Genomic DNA, 16253 nt, shown 5'->3' with positions numbered 1-16253 from the left:
GCACTGTGTGACGATAGAGACAGCTCTTTCAGGTGTGAGTTTCAGCTCTTCCCTCCCCACTCTAGCCCAAGAGACTCATCAACATATGTAGGCTATACCCCAGCTCCCTTTGTGTCACTGTCTAGAGGCAATTCACAACAGTCCAACTGTCAGTCTGACCCAGACGTGGAATACACAAGCATGCAGAGACACAGAATGGTTTAAGCAAGAAAATACCCACTTTCTAAAAGTGGCATCTTCAAACTGACAATCTAAAAACCAACTTTACCAAAAGGTGTATTTTTAAATTGAGAGTTCAGAGTCCCCAAACTCTATATCTCTATCTACACCCAATGGGAAACTGCACTTAAAAGATATTTAAAGGCAGTCCCCATTTTAGCCTATGCGCAAGATAGGCCTTGCAGCAGTGAAAACCGAAAACACATTAGTACATGTCCTACCTTAAACATACACTGCACCCTGCCCATGGGGCTACCTAGGGCCTACCTTAGGGTTGACATACATGTAGTAAAAGGGAATGTTTGGGCCTGGCAAGAGGGTACACTTGCCAGGTTGAATTGGCAGTTTACAGTCACTGCAGTGGCAGGTCTGAGAAATGTTCCAGGGGTACTCATGTGGGTGGCACAATCAGTGCTGCAGGCCCACTAGCAGCATTTGATTTACAGGCCCTGGGCACACATTGTGAACTTTACTAGGGACTTATGAGTAAATCAAGTATGCCAATCATGGATAAACCAATCACCAATATAATTTACATAGGGAGCACTTGCACTTTAGCACTGATCAGCAGTGGGAAAGTGCGCAAAGACCAACTAGCAAAAACAGAGTCCAGCATACATAAAAACAGGAGGTCAGAAGGCAAAAAGACAGGGGACACACTCCAAAATATGCCAGATCTAACACTCCCTGACGTAATGTTTAATTAAGCGAACCATTTCCTGTTTTACCAGATGGTTCTGGTCTCTGGTTTTTTAAGGTAAATCCTCATTCGAGCAATATCATGAAGATGGATATAAAGGAGAACAAAAGTTATTGAAAAATAAATGTGTAGCCCCTGCCTTATATGTTTTTTTTAAGAAGGCTCTAGTCACTGAGATAATCTATATTGTATAAATAAGCTGGAGTCCTGTGACTTCTCAACCCTGGAGCAACTGTGAAGAATGTTGGCTTAGGGCAGGGAACTGGCACCACTGACTTAGGGTCCTTAACCAGGGAAGCTCACCTCCACAGCTTGCCATGGAGTTGGTCTGAAAAGGCATCAAGAACGCTTGTGGGACAGATCGGTGTACTTGGCTTCACTCTGAAGGACCCATGACATACCTTGTTTCAAAAGGATCGTGTGAAAATGTACTTCAGTACTAGGACCAATACACACAGGTCACCAGAGCCATCTTGTACAGAGACCAATGACATTCTGCCACAGTCAACTCACAACATGGTCCAGTGTAAGATGCATGAAACATCACCAGAGGTATTGCAGTATTATCTGGTTAGTGGCTCTTTACCTTACAAAATAAGGAGGAGACAATGTCTGGAAAAAACAAGTCAGTCTCTTGCCTGGAGGCCTGTGAACATAGAGAACCCACTAATAAGATGGCTGCGACTTCGCCTTTCTAGCTGTAAACCCCATTTCTGTGAACAACTGAAGGGCGCAGGTGAAGAAGAAAAGAAAAAGATGGAGGCCCATCCAAAGAAAAGCTCAACAAACTCAAGCACAGATCCATGATCTGTGAAGTCACACTTTGATAGCATACATAGAAGATGATAGGCAAACAAGGAGTGGGGCAGAGCCTGTAATACGCATGTACCCTGTCCCAAAACCGATGAAATGTTTAAACTATATTTCAGTGCCTTGAAGCTCAGGAAATACTGTGATTCTTGAGTGAATGGGGAGGAACATAGCAGTGTGCATGCAACACAAGCAAAGTCATTTACACAAAAAGTCAGTATGATGCCTGTAGGAGGCTGGACTGGCTTGTAGTGAGTACCTAGGGGTACTTGCACCTTGCACCAGGCCCAGTTATCCCTTATTAGTGTATAGGGTGTCTAGCAGCTTAGGCTGATAGATAATGGTAGCTTAGCAGAGCAGCTTAGGCTGAACTAGGAGACATGTGAAGCTACTACAGTACCACCTAGTGTCATATGCACAATATCATAAGAAAACACAATACACAGTTATACTAAAAATAAAGGTACTTTATTTTTATGACAATATGCCAAAGTATCTCAGAGTGTACCCTCAGTGAGAGGATAGGAAATATACACAAGATATATATACACAATACCAGAAATATGCAGTATAGTCTTAGAAAACAGTGCAAACAATGTATAGTTACAATAGGATGCAATGGGGACACATAGGGATAGGGGCAACACAAACCATATACTCCAAAAGTGGAATGCGAACCACGAATGGACCCCAAACCTATGTGACCTTGTAGAGGGTCGCTGGGACTATTAGAAAATAGTGAGGGTTAGAAAAATAGCCCACCCCAAGACCCTGAAAAGTGAGTGCAAAGTGCACTAAAGTTCCCCAAAGGACAAGGAAGTCGTGATAGGGGAATAAGGCAGGAAAGACACAAACCAACAATGCAACAATGCTGGATTTCCAATCTGGGGTACCTGTGGAACAAGGGGACCAAGTCCAAAAGTCACAAGCAAGTCGGAGATGGGCAGATGCCCAGGAAATGCCAGCTGCGGGTGCAAAGAAGCTTCGACTGGACTGAAGAAGCTGCGGTTTCTGCAGGAACGCAAAGGGCTAGAGACTTACCCTTTGGAGGACGGATCCCTCTCGCCTTGTAGAGTCGTGCAGAAGTGTTTTCCCGCCGAAAGAACGCCAACAAGCCTTGCTAGCTGCAAATCGTGCGGTTAGCGTTTTTGGATGCTGCCGTGGCCCAGGAGGGACCAGGAGGTCGCAAATTGGACCAGGAGGTAGAGGGGACGTCGAGCAAGACAAGGAGCCCTCTTAGCAGCAGGTAGCACCCGGAGAAGTGCCAGAAACAGGCACTACGAGGATGCGTGAAACGGTGCTCACCCGAAGTCGCACAAAGGAGTCCCACGTCACCGGAGACCAACTTAGAAAGTCGTGCAATGCAGGTTAGAGTGCCGTGGACCCAGGCTTGGCTGTGCACGAAGGATTTCCGCCGGAAGTGCACAGGGGCCGGAGTAGCTGCAAAAGTCGCGGTTCCCAGCAATGCAGTCTAGCGAGGTGAGGCAAGGACTTACCTCCACCAAACTTGGACTGAAGAGTCACTGGACTGTGGGAGTCATTTGGACAGTTGCTGGATTCGAGGGACCTCGCTCGTCGTGCTGAGAGGAGACCCAAGGGACCGGTAATGCAGCTTTTTGGTGCCTGCGGTTGCAGGGGGACGATTCCGTCGACCCACGGGAGATTTCTTCAGAGCTTCTAGTGCAGAGAGGAGGCAGACTACCCCCACAGCATGCACCGCAAGGAAAACAGTCGAGAAGGCGGCAGGATCAGCGTTACAGAGTTGCAGTAGTCGTCTTTGCTACTATGTTGCAGGTTTGCAGGCTTCCAGCGCGGTCAGCAGTCGATTCCTTGGCAGAAGGTGAAGAGAGAGATGCAGAGGAACTCGGATGAGCTCTTGCATTCGTTATCTAAGGAATCCCAAGAGACAGAGACCCTAAATAGCCAGAAAAGAGGGTTTGGCTACCTAGGAGAGAGGATAGGCTAGCAACACCTGAAGGAGCCTATCACAAGGAGTCTCTGACGTCACTTGGTGGCACTGGCCACTCAGAGCAGTCCAGTGTGCCAGCAGTACCTCTGTTTCCAAGATGGCAGAGGTCTGGAGCACACTGGAGGAGCTCTGGGCACCTCCCAGGGGAGGTACAGGTCAGGGGAGTGGTCACTCCCCTTTCCTTTGTCCAGTTTCGTGCCAGAGCAGGGCTAAGGGGTCCCCTGAACCGGTGTAGACTGGCTTATGCAGAATTGGGCACATCTGTGCCCAAGAAAGCATTTCCAGAGGCTGGGGGAGGCTACTCCTCCCCTGCCTTCACACCATTTTCCAAAGGGAGAGGGTGTAACACCCTCTCTCAGAGGAAGTTCTTTGTTCTGCCATCCTGGGCCAGGCCTGGCTGGACCCCAGGAGGGCAGATGCCGGTCTGAGGGGTTGGCAGCAGCAGCAGCTGCAGTGAAACCCCAGGAAAGGTAGTTTGGCAGTACCAGGGTCTGTGCTACAGACCACTGGGATCATGGGATTGTGCCAACTATGCCAGGATGGCATAGAGGGGGCAATTCCATGATCATAGACATGTTACATGGCCATATTCAGAGTTACCATTGTGAAGCTACATATAGGTAGTGACCTAAATGTAGTGCACGCGTGTAATGGTGTCCCCGCACTCACAAAGTCCGGGGAATTGGCCCTGAACAATGTGGGGGCACCTTGGCTAGTGCCAGGGTGCCCTCACACTAAGTAACTTAGCACCCAACCTTTACCAGGTAAAGGTTAGACATATAGGTGACTTATAAGTTACTTAAGTGCAGTGTAAAATGGCTGTGAAATAACGTGGACGTTATTTCACTCAGGCTGCAGTGGCAGGCCTGTGTAAGAATTGTCAGAGCTCCCTATGGGTGGCAAAAGAAATGCTGCAGCCCATAGGGATCTCCTGGAACCCCAATACCCTGGGTACCTCAGTACCATATACTAGGGAATTATAAGGGTGTTCCAGTAAGCCAATGTAAATTGGTAAAATTGGTCACTAGCCTGTTAGTGACAATTTGAAATAAATGAGAGAGCATAACCACTGAGGTTCTGGTTAGCAGAGCCTCAGTGAGACAGTAAGGCACCACACAGGGAACACATACATATAGGCCACAAACTTATGAGCACTGGGGTCCTGACTAGCAGGGTCCCAGTGACACATAACAAACATACTGAAAACATAGGGTTTTCACTATGAGCACTGGGCCCTGGCTAGCAGGATCCCAGTGAGACAGTGAAAACACCCTGACATACACTCACAAACAGGCCAAAAGTGGGGGTAACAAGGCTAGAAAGAGGCTACTTTCTCACAATGCCACATACTGTAGGTGGCGTACTAGAGCCAATATGTCAAAGTTAAACCACTCCAGAGAAAGCTTTTTCAACTCAGACACAAGCCAACAAAAACAGTAGAATTACAAATATTTTTCTGTGAAGAAAACCAAAGTAGAAAATCTTAATTTCTCATGCAAGTGTAAAAACCATGAATGCAGCTCTTCTATTGAGTAATTTCACCCCAGACTTAAGTCTAAGGCCAAAGCTGCATGAACCTAAATTCTACACTAAGGATAGCCATTAAAAACTCACTTCTTCCGACGAGGTTTCAAATGTTCAGCCTCGCCCTCAAGCACTAATGCAGAAATACCCCCACCCTCCGCTGCACAACCACTGTTAATCAACCAATACTGACTGCACCTAACAACCCTAAACAACCTAAACTTGCATGCAAGCTCATACCTTCATCCAATGCATTCTATAAAAGTGTATATGGTTTTATATTTCAGGGACAGAGAAATGGTATATGTGGTAATACCACCATACGAAAAACACTGTATAAATATCATTCTTGTGAATGGATAATAGCAGCTCGGTAGGAGGCTGTGTAAGCTGTATTTTTAGAGAACCAAAACATTACTTACTGCTAATTTGTGGTCATTAGCTACGCTGATCAGTTGCTGGGCCAGACCATTCAGGAGCCGTGTTCGCAAGGAGAAGTCATCGAAATCATGGCGGAATGGGAAGGCGATGCTGTCAATAATAACGAGCTTGACCTATGACACAGACATTACAAGTGGTATCAAATACATCGTCCACAAAACTAACAAGCTTGGCTCAAGTAACAAGAATCATGTGTTATGAAAGAAACCAAGAGTTGTCCAGTTTGCATGTCGCCGGCTAGAGCTTCAGAAAGGCTCTTGCCATTATCCTGTCCATTGTCAGGTGGGCGACTCCGGTGCTTTGTATCCCACTCGCAAGCCTCTGGGCGAGTAACTCGGTGACACAAAGCACAATCTATAGGCGTTGAGATCTAATGGTTCTGTGAAGCCACTTAAGCCAACCAGGTCATTAAAAGAAAATGAAACGAAAAAGCAGATTAACAAAGAGAAACGTCCTACCAGACAACACAAATAATCATTCATTTTAACATCTGTCGATCAGATACTGAGCCCATAAATACACACAAAATAGATCAAAACAAGTGTTATAAGTCTGAATTCTGTTTTCACGAATTTTGCTACAGAGAATGCAGTGTCGGGAGTTGTTAACACAGTTAAGGGCAGTAATATTAGTTCAGGAATACTGAGCCACTAGGTGAGCAGAACCCGCTTCAGAAATAAAAATCCTATGCTTCATTACCAGGGGACGAGTACGTAATAAGTGCAATAATGTGTCTGTGTGGCCGTGTCACAGCTGCCAAGAGCATTAACACACCGCTTCCTCCTGTGTCTTTTTAATGAGAGGACCGACCTCATTTTCAGCAGCAGTCACTTGAAATTTAAAGTGGTTCAGATGGCCATTGGTGCACTATCCAACATCTGCTGACCTACTGTGCGCAAACCTTTCTCACTACTCTATTCTGCACGCTTTACGTAACAGGGAGACGCTGATACACGTCTCCAACTCAATATTATTTGTTTTAACATGTTTTTCAGTCCATGATGTTGATGACTTCGTCCACAGTCACTTAACAGCTTGGTAAGGATCTTTTCAACTAACCTAGATCGAGATGATTCCCACGTCTATCTTACAGTTTCCATTTTATTGTTATTAAGGTAAATATTTAAACCCTCAGTTTACATCTACATTTTATTGAGATTATACCCATTTCGAGGGTCAGGGCCTCAATCACTAAGGGGCGAGGACGCAACTGAAACTATTTTGCTACTATACACCTTAAGTACAGGCAGGATTGACACCCAGATTGAACGGAGCAACTCACCTTGTAACTGCAAGTGCCTTGGTAGGAGCACTTGCCAATTTCTCGTCCCCACACCTCAGAGACTCTTCTTTTAAATACTATCCATAACTAATTATATTCGGAAACAACCCATCATTAGACGCCTCTTGCTTCGGTACCACGCTAATGTAACTTTTTTATATCCAAACACTAGAATCTTTGTATTTTTCAGTATCTGGTGTGAGGACATTTACAAAAGAATAAGACACAAAGCCATACGACTGCCACTGAAGGCCAGTGGGACTCAAGTCAAAACTAAACTAGTCTTTGATGCAATACCATGAAGGTGTACTTATGAAAGAAGACGCCTGGTCAGCGGCGTAGTCTTGGGCATATTAACCAAAAACAAAGGAATCAATTATGCAAGTGTGTATCCTGGATCTAAGCCAATACAAATAATTGTGTAAGTTAGTTACCTCACACAAGAGGTTGGAGTTATGGATGACCAGCAGCTTAAGATACAATTGTTAAATTAGGGAAGATATACCCATAATACCCAGGGGAAAGGCTCATTCACCGTTATTTGAGCTACTTTGTGTTACGGGGGTGTTATATTGATGGTACATATGCTTTCCTATGCAACTACCCATGGGTTTTGATTAACTCTCTACTTACCATGCTAGAAAGTGATTTGCTCCAAAATCGTAAATATCCTCGAGGCAGGCATAACTGTACAGCAAGTTTTGAAACTCCCCACATTTTTCAAATTGTGCATGCATGCTGTACTGCATTGTACAGGAATGCCCCCTTCAAGTAGAAAGCCTATGCTTAACAGAATGTTCAAGCACTTGCACTTAGGTGCAAGAGTGCGTGCGTGGGCACAAGGCAGCGCAAGGAGGGAAAAAAAACAGCATCATAACTGAGTAGATAATCTAGCTCTTTCAAATAGCGCAGCAACTTTGGCTGGTCCACTTCATTGCTTGAAAAGTTAGTAAATCTGCCCCACGACTTACATGGTTCGTTACATGTATAGGCGTAACTATGGAGGCCAAACACCCAGAAAACTAACAGCAGACAGAAATAACTTATCACAAATGTTTGCTTAAATGATACAATTTCAGGACATTTCATGAGAAAGGACAGACGCTGGCACAATTATGTTTGCAAATATGATACACACCATTAGCAAAACATGAGGATCCAAAAATCACATTCTTACAAAAATAAACTTTTTAGATAAATTATTTTGACACACTGACCCCCCTACTTCCCTGAAGGGGTAAAGCACGCTAATGTCTCGAGTCATTCTAGGTAAATCCCTTGCACCAGAAAGTACTCAGAAATAAAGGGTAAAATATTGCTCATACCAGATTTGCACTTATGGTAGGGGCCTGGGCAAGAATTTGCTAAGTCAAGAATTGCATGCCACAGCCTCTTCCTCTCGTCTTTTAATGTGACATGTTTAGGTTGTGGGCAAATATGGTTTCCGAGGTACCCACAGCAACACACACCCTTCTCAGTTAGTCTTTTATGTCTGTAGTTCCAGCCACCGGTCCACAGTGGCATGCCACACAAACAACATCTGACAACAGAAAAACAAACCTTTAAAAGCCATACTAACCCCAAAACAAACCGTTAAAAAGCATACTGACCCCAAAAGTTTCCTTGCTAGAACAATGCATCAAGACTGACAAGGTGGAGAGGCGTGTTTTGCCTGGGCGGACTTCCTATTACAGTGCTAGAATTATATGCCCATAACCTAGAACACAAAACATTTCTGTAGAAAAGCATATACGAAATTGCAGACTTCAAGACCTATACATTGCTAATAGGAGTTGACCTATTTTTTAGCAATGAGATCTATACTGGACAGAACGCAGCAGAGGATACAATGTACATCCGAATTGTCAGCAGAAGGGAAGACCTGATTGAAAGACAGGGGCCTTACGGATGTTTCAAGGTACCAACAGTCCTTAAGGATGGATTACTACCCTCTACTGCACATCACATCAAACATACTATTAGATAAGCTCCTGTTATAGGGAGTGGATGACGTAGCTCAGGGTCCCTTGACTATCGAACAATGCTCCCTTGACCATGACTATTAGATGGCAAACCTGCGATAACAGACACCTGAAAAGGATCTGGAGACTAACTTACTATTTATTGAAAGACCATGGAGTGATCAATGATGTTAAAGACAAAATTTGTGAATAATTGCTGAGTCATACAGGCGAACTAGGAAAGGGACAGTAAGGCACACCGATCCAGGAGGTAGGAAGACAAACACCTACGGACACTCACCCTCTAGAAATTAACAAAGGAACTAGTAGAGCTAGAAGGCAAGCAGAAACTAAACCCATCAGGAAAGACCTTTGAGACAACTGAAACAGCACTCAGGAGACAACTGAAGATCTTGGAAATTGATAGGAAGAATTTTGCACTAGCAGGGATAGGAGGTCGATACCACGAGCGGGGAGGAGAGGAATAAGGCTGGCACACTACTGGTGCACAAATTCCGAGCATGTCAAGAACAGAACTATATCCCCGAGATCAAAGATGAAGAAGGGGTAATACAGCCATCCGAAGGGAATCTACATCATTCCACTAATTATATCAAAGGTTATACGTGATACCAGAAACATGAAAAAGGGACATTCTTGGAAAGCATGTCAAACAGGAATCATTGATATTTTCCAAGAGATTCTTGGAAAGCATGTCAAACAGGAATCATTGCTATATACGCTCCTCCACTGTGATACCTACTGGCTTTGATAATGCTTTTTTTCCACTTTAGATGGTCACCACGAATGTACGAGCATTGCGGCAGACCTCCTTGAACAGGTCTGTTAAAATATGACAAAAGTCACTGAAAGTGTGCTGCAGTGGATACATGCACATAAAGGGTGGCCATTTTTTTAATCTGATTACCCCCCAAAAAAAAATACACTAACTGCTTGGTTGCTAAGTCTCCACTCGCCCCCCACCTCCCAGTACTAAGCCATTTTTTACATGTTTGGGGTAGTTTGTGCTCAAGCCTCCATAATTATTTTCCACAAAAAGGTATCCATGCCAAATTTGAGACTTTTTTCCCCAACATCCTGATTAACAATTAACAATCTGCTTAACTAGGATCACCATCTTCCCATCTTTTAGTAACAAGAATAATTTTTACTACCGATTTTTTGCATTTTTCTAAGAGATAGTCCAGTTTTTCTAATTTTTGTTGTTTCAACCTACCTGCAGTTTGTGGCGAAAACATGTATGAAAACTAACAGTGATCCGGAAAGGATACAGATTTATGAAAACTAGACAAAATTCTCAGTTCAGCAAGGGGTCATTTGTGTAAATCCCTCAAGGTTTTTCCCAAGAAGCTAATCATTGACCTAAAAAACATAATCATGAAAAATAGCCATCAATGATGTTTTCACATGTAATGTTTTATCCTGACAGCAGTTACGTCCAATAAATCCTTCTGGTCGAAATGATATATAAGATATATAAAGTTTTGGTCTGTCGCAAAAATTCTGCGGCTCAACCAGCAAACTAGCAGCGCAGAAAACTCGAGCTTGAAAGAGGGATGTTTGATGCCAAAGAGTGTGCACTTTACAATTTAAAATGTGTGCTCTCTCTGGCACCATCCTGACATGTCTCTTTCCATCATGAAAAACATTCTGCTGGAGACAGCTGTTAATGTGGCTCCTCCACCCTCCTTCCATCTTCATCTAGTGTGAGGAGGGTGGAGGGGACTACAAGTCCTGTACCGTCTTCATCAGCAAAGGGGTGCCTCAGGGCTCATCCCTGGGTCCAATGTTACTTAACATTTAATTAGCCCCCCTTACCCAGATATTTAAATCCTGTGGTTCAGATGTTATATCGTATGAGTGCAATAAGCAGTTGATCATCTCGCACCACTGGTCTGAATGCCAGCCTTCTCTCCTCGGTGCAGCTCCTACTCCCAGGCAAGCTGTGAAAAGTCTGGATGTCAAAGTTGATCAGGCCCTTTCCATGAAAGGCCATATCTCTGCAATCTGTGGGGGTTGCTATGCAACCATGTAGATAGTGAAGAATGTTTTGCCCTAGTTACCATCCTCTTCAGGAAAACTCTGGTACAGGCCCTAGTCGCCTTGACTAGGGCGATGCAATGCTGCTGGTCACAAATGACACCCTAGTGTCCAAACTTCAAGTGACGCAATACACGGCTGTACACCTGGTCTGTAACTTTCTAGCAGGTTCTCCCTTGGTTCCTATTTTGAGATCCCTTCTTAGTCTTTAAGATCTGCTGCCTCACCCATACGTTTTTGATAGGTAAAGCCCCTCCACTTACATAAAGGATAAATTGCGTCTTTACTGTCCTACCAGAACTCCTAGATCCATCGAGAAAGTGCTACTGACCGTTCCCTGCATCTGCTGTCCTGACCAGGTTTTAAAAACTCTTGAACACCTGGCTGTTCTAGTCTGGGCGTTGCTTCAGTGTTGGGTTAGCGCCAAGATAAACCTGCAGGTATGAGTCACTGCGCTATATCAAGTGAAAGTAATAAAACATATTTAACACCTCCCTGCAGCGGCATGCATTTCTTGCTGCTTGGAGAAGGAGGCTGTTGCAGTGGGGGGAGTGGGCAGGGGGGTAGAAAACGGTAACAAGGGACAGTAGAGAGGCACAACTGGAGTGGACAGAGTGGTAAAAAATGACGTGAAGGTTTGTTTTCTGCTTCTTGGAGGCCTGCTCTGCTTCCAGGAAGCTTTAGGTCTGTAGTACTGCCACATGCACAGCAGGTGACAGAATGATAACACCTCTCTCCTGCTCACTCAACTTTTACTGACCCAGCACGGCAGCGCAGGGTCAATAAAAAGAGGGTTTCACAAACTTTAGATTTTGCAGGTGTGTTTATAAAAAGTTGTGGGATTTTTACTAAAGTCCCAACTTTGTGATTTCTTTGCAAATCTCAAAAAAGAAAAATCGTGGAGTGTCTTCTTGTAGGTTCTCCAAGATCACGTGACACTCGGAAACAACTGAGTTGCAGCTTATAATGGTTTTTTGTTTTGCACCAACCAAACAGCACCTGATATATGAAAACAATGAATAAAAAACAGGTATGAAGGAAACCTATATATTTCTGAAATGTGCACAGGATACCTAGTTTAGGAACCGTGGTTATTCATTAACCCCTGAGTTTTGGGTTACCTATACAATCACGTGATTAAAAAGGTATTCAAACATTGGCCTACATTTGGAAACCAAAAATGCAGAGAAATCAAACTGATAGTAACAAATGCTCTTCCACGTCTCCTGATAAAGACGGAGCCCTAAAACAAAACTTTGTGAAACAAAACACCCCAAAACGTGATATGGAGACACCTTGCAAAAAATATGTTTTATTTTGCAATGTGGGTAGCTGAGGAATTGTGCCCAAGCCTAGCCTCCACCTATGGAAAACTAACGAACAGACATTTCAGAAAGCTAGACACCTAGGGAAACCCAGGGTGGTCAGATTCTAGTGGATCCCATAGCACATTTTATCAGAAACCCTTGCAAACCTCTAACATTGGCTAAATAACACCCCTTTTCCTCACATTTCTGAGAGAAATATTCGGAAGCCGCAGGGATCTAAAAAAATACCTACCATCCAGCATTCCCACACTCTCCCATTAAAAATGGCATGTCACTTGTATGGCCTGGCCTAACCCTCACATTGTGGAGACATCAAAAAATGTCAAAGGAAATTGACCCAGTCTGGCGATGTTGGTCTCTGCGGATTTTGGGACATGGCTCACCTAGAGCCAGGGAAACCTACCAAACCAGGATGTTTCTGAAATCTAGACACCAGAAGAGTTCAGGCCGGTGTGAATTGGCACGGATCTCATGACTTTTTATATTACCCAGTAGTCCTTGCAAACCTCAGACTTAAGCATAAAACACACATTTTCTAACATTTCTGTGGGAGAAACATCCGGAATCTGAAGGGATCCACAAATTTCCTGCCACCTGCTGTCCCCTCACTTCTGATAAAAAGGCCAACCTTCTTGCATGGGTGGGCCTAGCGTTCCCAAAAGGATAGGCTCAAAAACACAACATGGATAGTTCAAATTCAAATTTCTCCACTCAAATTTTATTTTTATTTTTAAATGCACGTAGCTGTGGACTTTGGGTCCAGACTCACCTGTCACTCAGAAAAATCTACAAATCCCAAACATTTCTGAAAACTGGACTCTTGAGAAAAGTCTGGGGTGGTCTGGCTTGTGTCGATCCCCCTACCTTTTCTTGCCCACACTGCCCTTCAAACCTCATATTTTGACAAAAACACACATTGCCTCACAATTCGGGGGAAAAGTTTTGAAATCTGTGTGGAGCCACAAAATCCTTAAAATCCTTACCACCCATCATTCCCACACTTCTCCGAATAAAAACGCTATCCCACGTGCACGGCTGGCCTAGTATTTGCAACACACCATTCTCCAAAACGCACCTTGGAGACATCAACATTTACTGTCAGCAAAAGGCGCCTGAATTGATAGAGGGGATGCTGTGGTATTTGGGCCCAGGTCAGCCACCACCCAGGGAAACCTATCACACGCAGACATTTTAAAAAATTAGACACCAGGAGAAGTCTAGGGTGTGCCTTGAGTTTTCTTACACACACAATGGTCTGCAAAGCTCAAACTTCGCCTACAATCACACGTGTTTCACACATCTACAAGAGAAAGTTCTTGAATCTCAGGAAATTCACAAAATTCCTACCGTCCAGAATTCACATATTTCTCTTGATAAAAATGTGTAGGAGCTTTTTTCAAATATGAGATTTTGGGTGCCAATTGTCTTCAATATAAATTATTTTTATAGGGTAGTGGATCCTATTTAGTTTTAATGGGAATTAAGCGGTGAGCTTAGCCTTCTGGCTTGCAGACCTGTGCCCTCATCACCCAGTGACTTTTAACCTACTTAGCTTGCTCTGTTTTAGCACATTAATTTAATTATTTCTTCCAAGATGGCTGCTATGTTTATCGTTAGGAAGATGTTTTAGTTTCACATTAAGAGTGCCACTCTGTAAAGGCGTCACTATCAGCGTCAGAGATAAATGATACACACAGGTATTCACATCATGTACTTTCCCACTTTCGTGTGACAATAACATAATGTACGTTTTCAGGGAATGGTTTATATAATTGCAGCTTGTTAGAAACTGGGTCTTTGGTTGGCAGTCAGGTTACCCCCTGTCCAAGCAAGGACCCTCATTCTAGTCAGGGTAAGTCACACACAATCCAAATTATCCTGTGCCCACCCTCTGGTAGCTTGGCACTGAGCAGTCAGGCTTAACTTAGAAGGCAATGTGTAAAGTATTTGTGCAATAAACCATACAATACCACAATATAACACCACAAAAATACACCACACAGTGTTTAGAAAAATATATAATATTTATCTGGATAAATGCAGGTCAAAATGATTAAAGATGAAATAAGCAAATGTAGGGATATCAATGAAAGTGATATCAAGTGTCTTAAAGTTAAATTATTACTGTACAAGCAATAAAAATTGTCTTAAGTTCTCCTAGGAACAACAAGTGTCTCTTGCAGGGCAAAGTACCTGGTTTGCGTTGAAAAATCCTCATAAGGGACCGCAGAGGAGGAGGTGCATGGAAAACAGTGAGTGTGTGTCGGCTTCGCCCCTTCGCACACGGACTTGCATCGTTATTTTCCACACGGGGAAGACGTTGCGTCGATTTCCGGTGTGCAGACTTGGATCCACTTTGGGTTGGGGGGTTTTCAGACGCCCTGGGGACGATGCGTGGAATCCTGGGCTTGCGGAGCAAAGTCACAGGGGCTGCGTCAATTCCGGTAGGCGATGCGTGGAATTTTCTTCTGCATAGCAGGCGCTGCGTCGATTCCTCTCAGGAAGTCGGGCGTCATCGTTCTGAGTCAGCTTGCGTTGATCCAGTAGGGCTGTGCGTCGAAGTTCCGGTTGCGTCGCTGGTGCTGCGTCGATCTTCTGTCGCAAAGTCGGGCTGCGTTATTCCGGTCTTGGCGTGCGGTTAATTTCTTACCGCGAGCAGGCTGCGCGTCGTTCTTGGCAGGCGGTGCGTCGAATTTTCACCGCACAGGGTTTTCAGCTGCAGGAGAGAAGTCATTTTGGTCCTGAGACTTCAGGGAACAGGAGGCAAGCTCTATCCAAGCCCTTGGAGAGCACTTCTGCAGCACAGCAAGAGAACAGCAAGACAGCAGGGCAACATCAAGGCAGCAGTCCCCTTCAGAAAGCAGTCAGGTGAGTCCTTTGGGCAGCCAGGCAGTTCTTCTTGTCAGGGTGCAGGTTCTGGTTCAGGTATCTTCTCTAGAAAGTGTCTGAGGTGGTAGGGCAGAGGCCCTGTTTTTATAACCAAATGTGCCTTTGATGTAGGGGAGACTTCAAAGAGTGGCTTAGAAGTGCACCAGGTCCCCTTTCAGTTCAATCCTGTCTGCCAGGGTACCAGTAGGGGGGTGTGGCAGTCCTTTGTGTGAGAGCAGGCCCTCCACCCTCCCAGCCCAGGAAGACCCATTCAAAATGCAGATGTATGCCAGTGAGTCTGAGTATCCTGTGTTTGGGGTGTGTCTGACTGAATGCACAAGGAGCTGTCAACTAAACCCAGCCAGACGTGGATTGTAAGGCACAAAAAGATTTAAGTGCAGTGAAATGCTCACTTTCTAAAAGTGGCATTTCTAAAATAGTAATATTAAATCCAACTTCACCAGTCAGCAGGAGATTGTATTTACCATTCTGGCCATACTAAATATGACCTTCCTACTCCTTTCAGACCAGCAGCTACTACTCAAACAATGTATGAGGGGAGCCCCAATGTTAGCCTATGAAGGGAGTAGGCCTCACAGTAGTGTAAAAACAAATTTAGGAGTTTTACACTACCAGGACATGTAAACTACACAGGTACATGGTGTGTCCTGCCTTTTACCTACACAGCACCCTGCCCTAGGGGATACCTAGGGCACACCTTGCGGGTGACTTATATGTAGAAAAAGGGGAATTTTAGGCTTGGCAAGTACTTTTAAATGCCAAGTCGAATTGGCAGTGAAACTGCACACACAGGCCTTGCAATGGCAGGCCTGAGACAAGGTTAAGGGGCTACTGAAGTGGGTGGCACAATCAGTGCTGCAGGCCCACTAGTAGCTTTTAATCTACAGGCCCTGGGCACATACAGTGCACTCTACTAGGGACTACTTATAAGTAAATTAAATAGCCCAATTGGGTGTGATCCAATGTTACCATGTTTAAAGGGAGATAGCATATGCACTTTAGCACTGGTTAGCAGTGGTAAAGTGCGCAGAGTCTAAAAACCAGCAAAAACAGTATCTCAAAAGTGGAG

At 44.4% G+C, this 16253-nt stretch overlaps 1 protein-coding gene across 1 annotated transcript in view; it reads right to left on the bottom strand.

The window, feature by feature from the left end:
* RAD51C (RAD51 paralog C) overlaps positions 1 to 16253 on the bottom strand; it is a 417313-nt gene that overhangs the window by 134524 nt on the left and 266536 nt on the right. The window contains exon 5 of the mRNA XM_069226398.1: positions 5645 to 5776. Within this exon, the coding sequence (XP_069082499.1) occupies positions 5645 to 5776 (132 nt within the window). The remainder of the gene's footprint in view (positions 1 to 5644; positions 5777 to 16253) is intronic.

This window comes from Pleurodeles waltl, chromosome 3_1 (assembly GCF_031143425.1).
Source record: "Pleurodeles waltl isolate 20211129_DDA chromosome 3_1, aPleWal1.hap1.20221129, whole genome shotgun sequence".
Lineage (NCBI taxonomy): Eukaryota > Metazoa > Chordata > Amphibia > Caudata > Salamandridae > Pleurodeles > Pleurodeles waltl.
The sequence above is the reverse complement of the archived record's forward strand: the minus strand, read 5'-3'. Positions and strand labels throughout refer to the sequence as shown.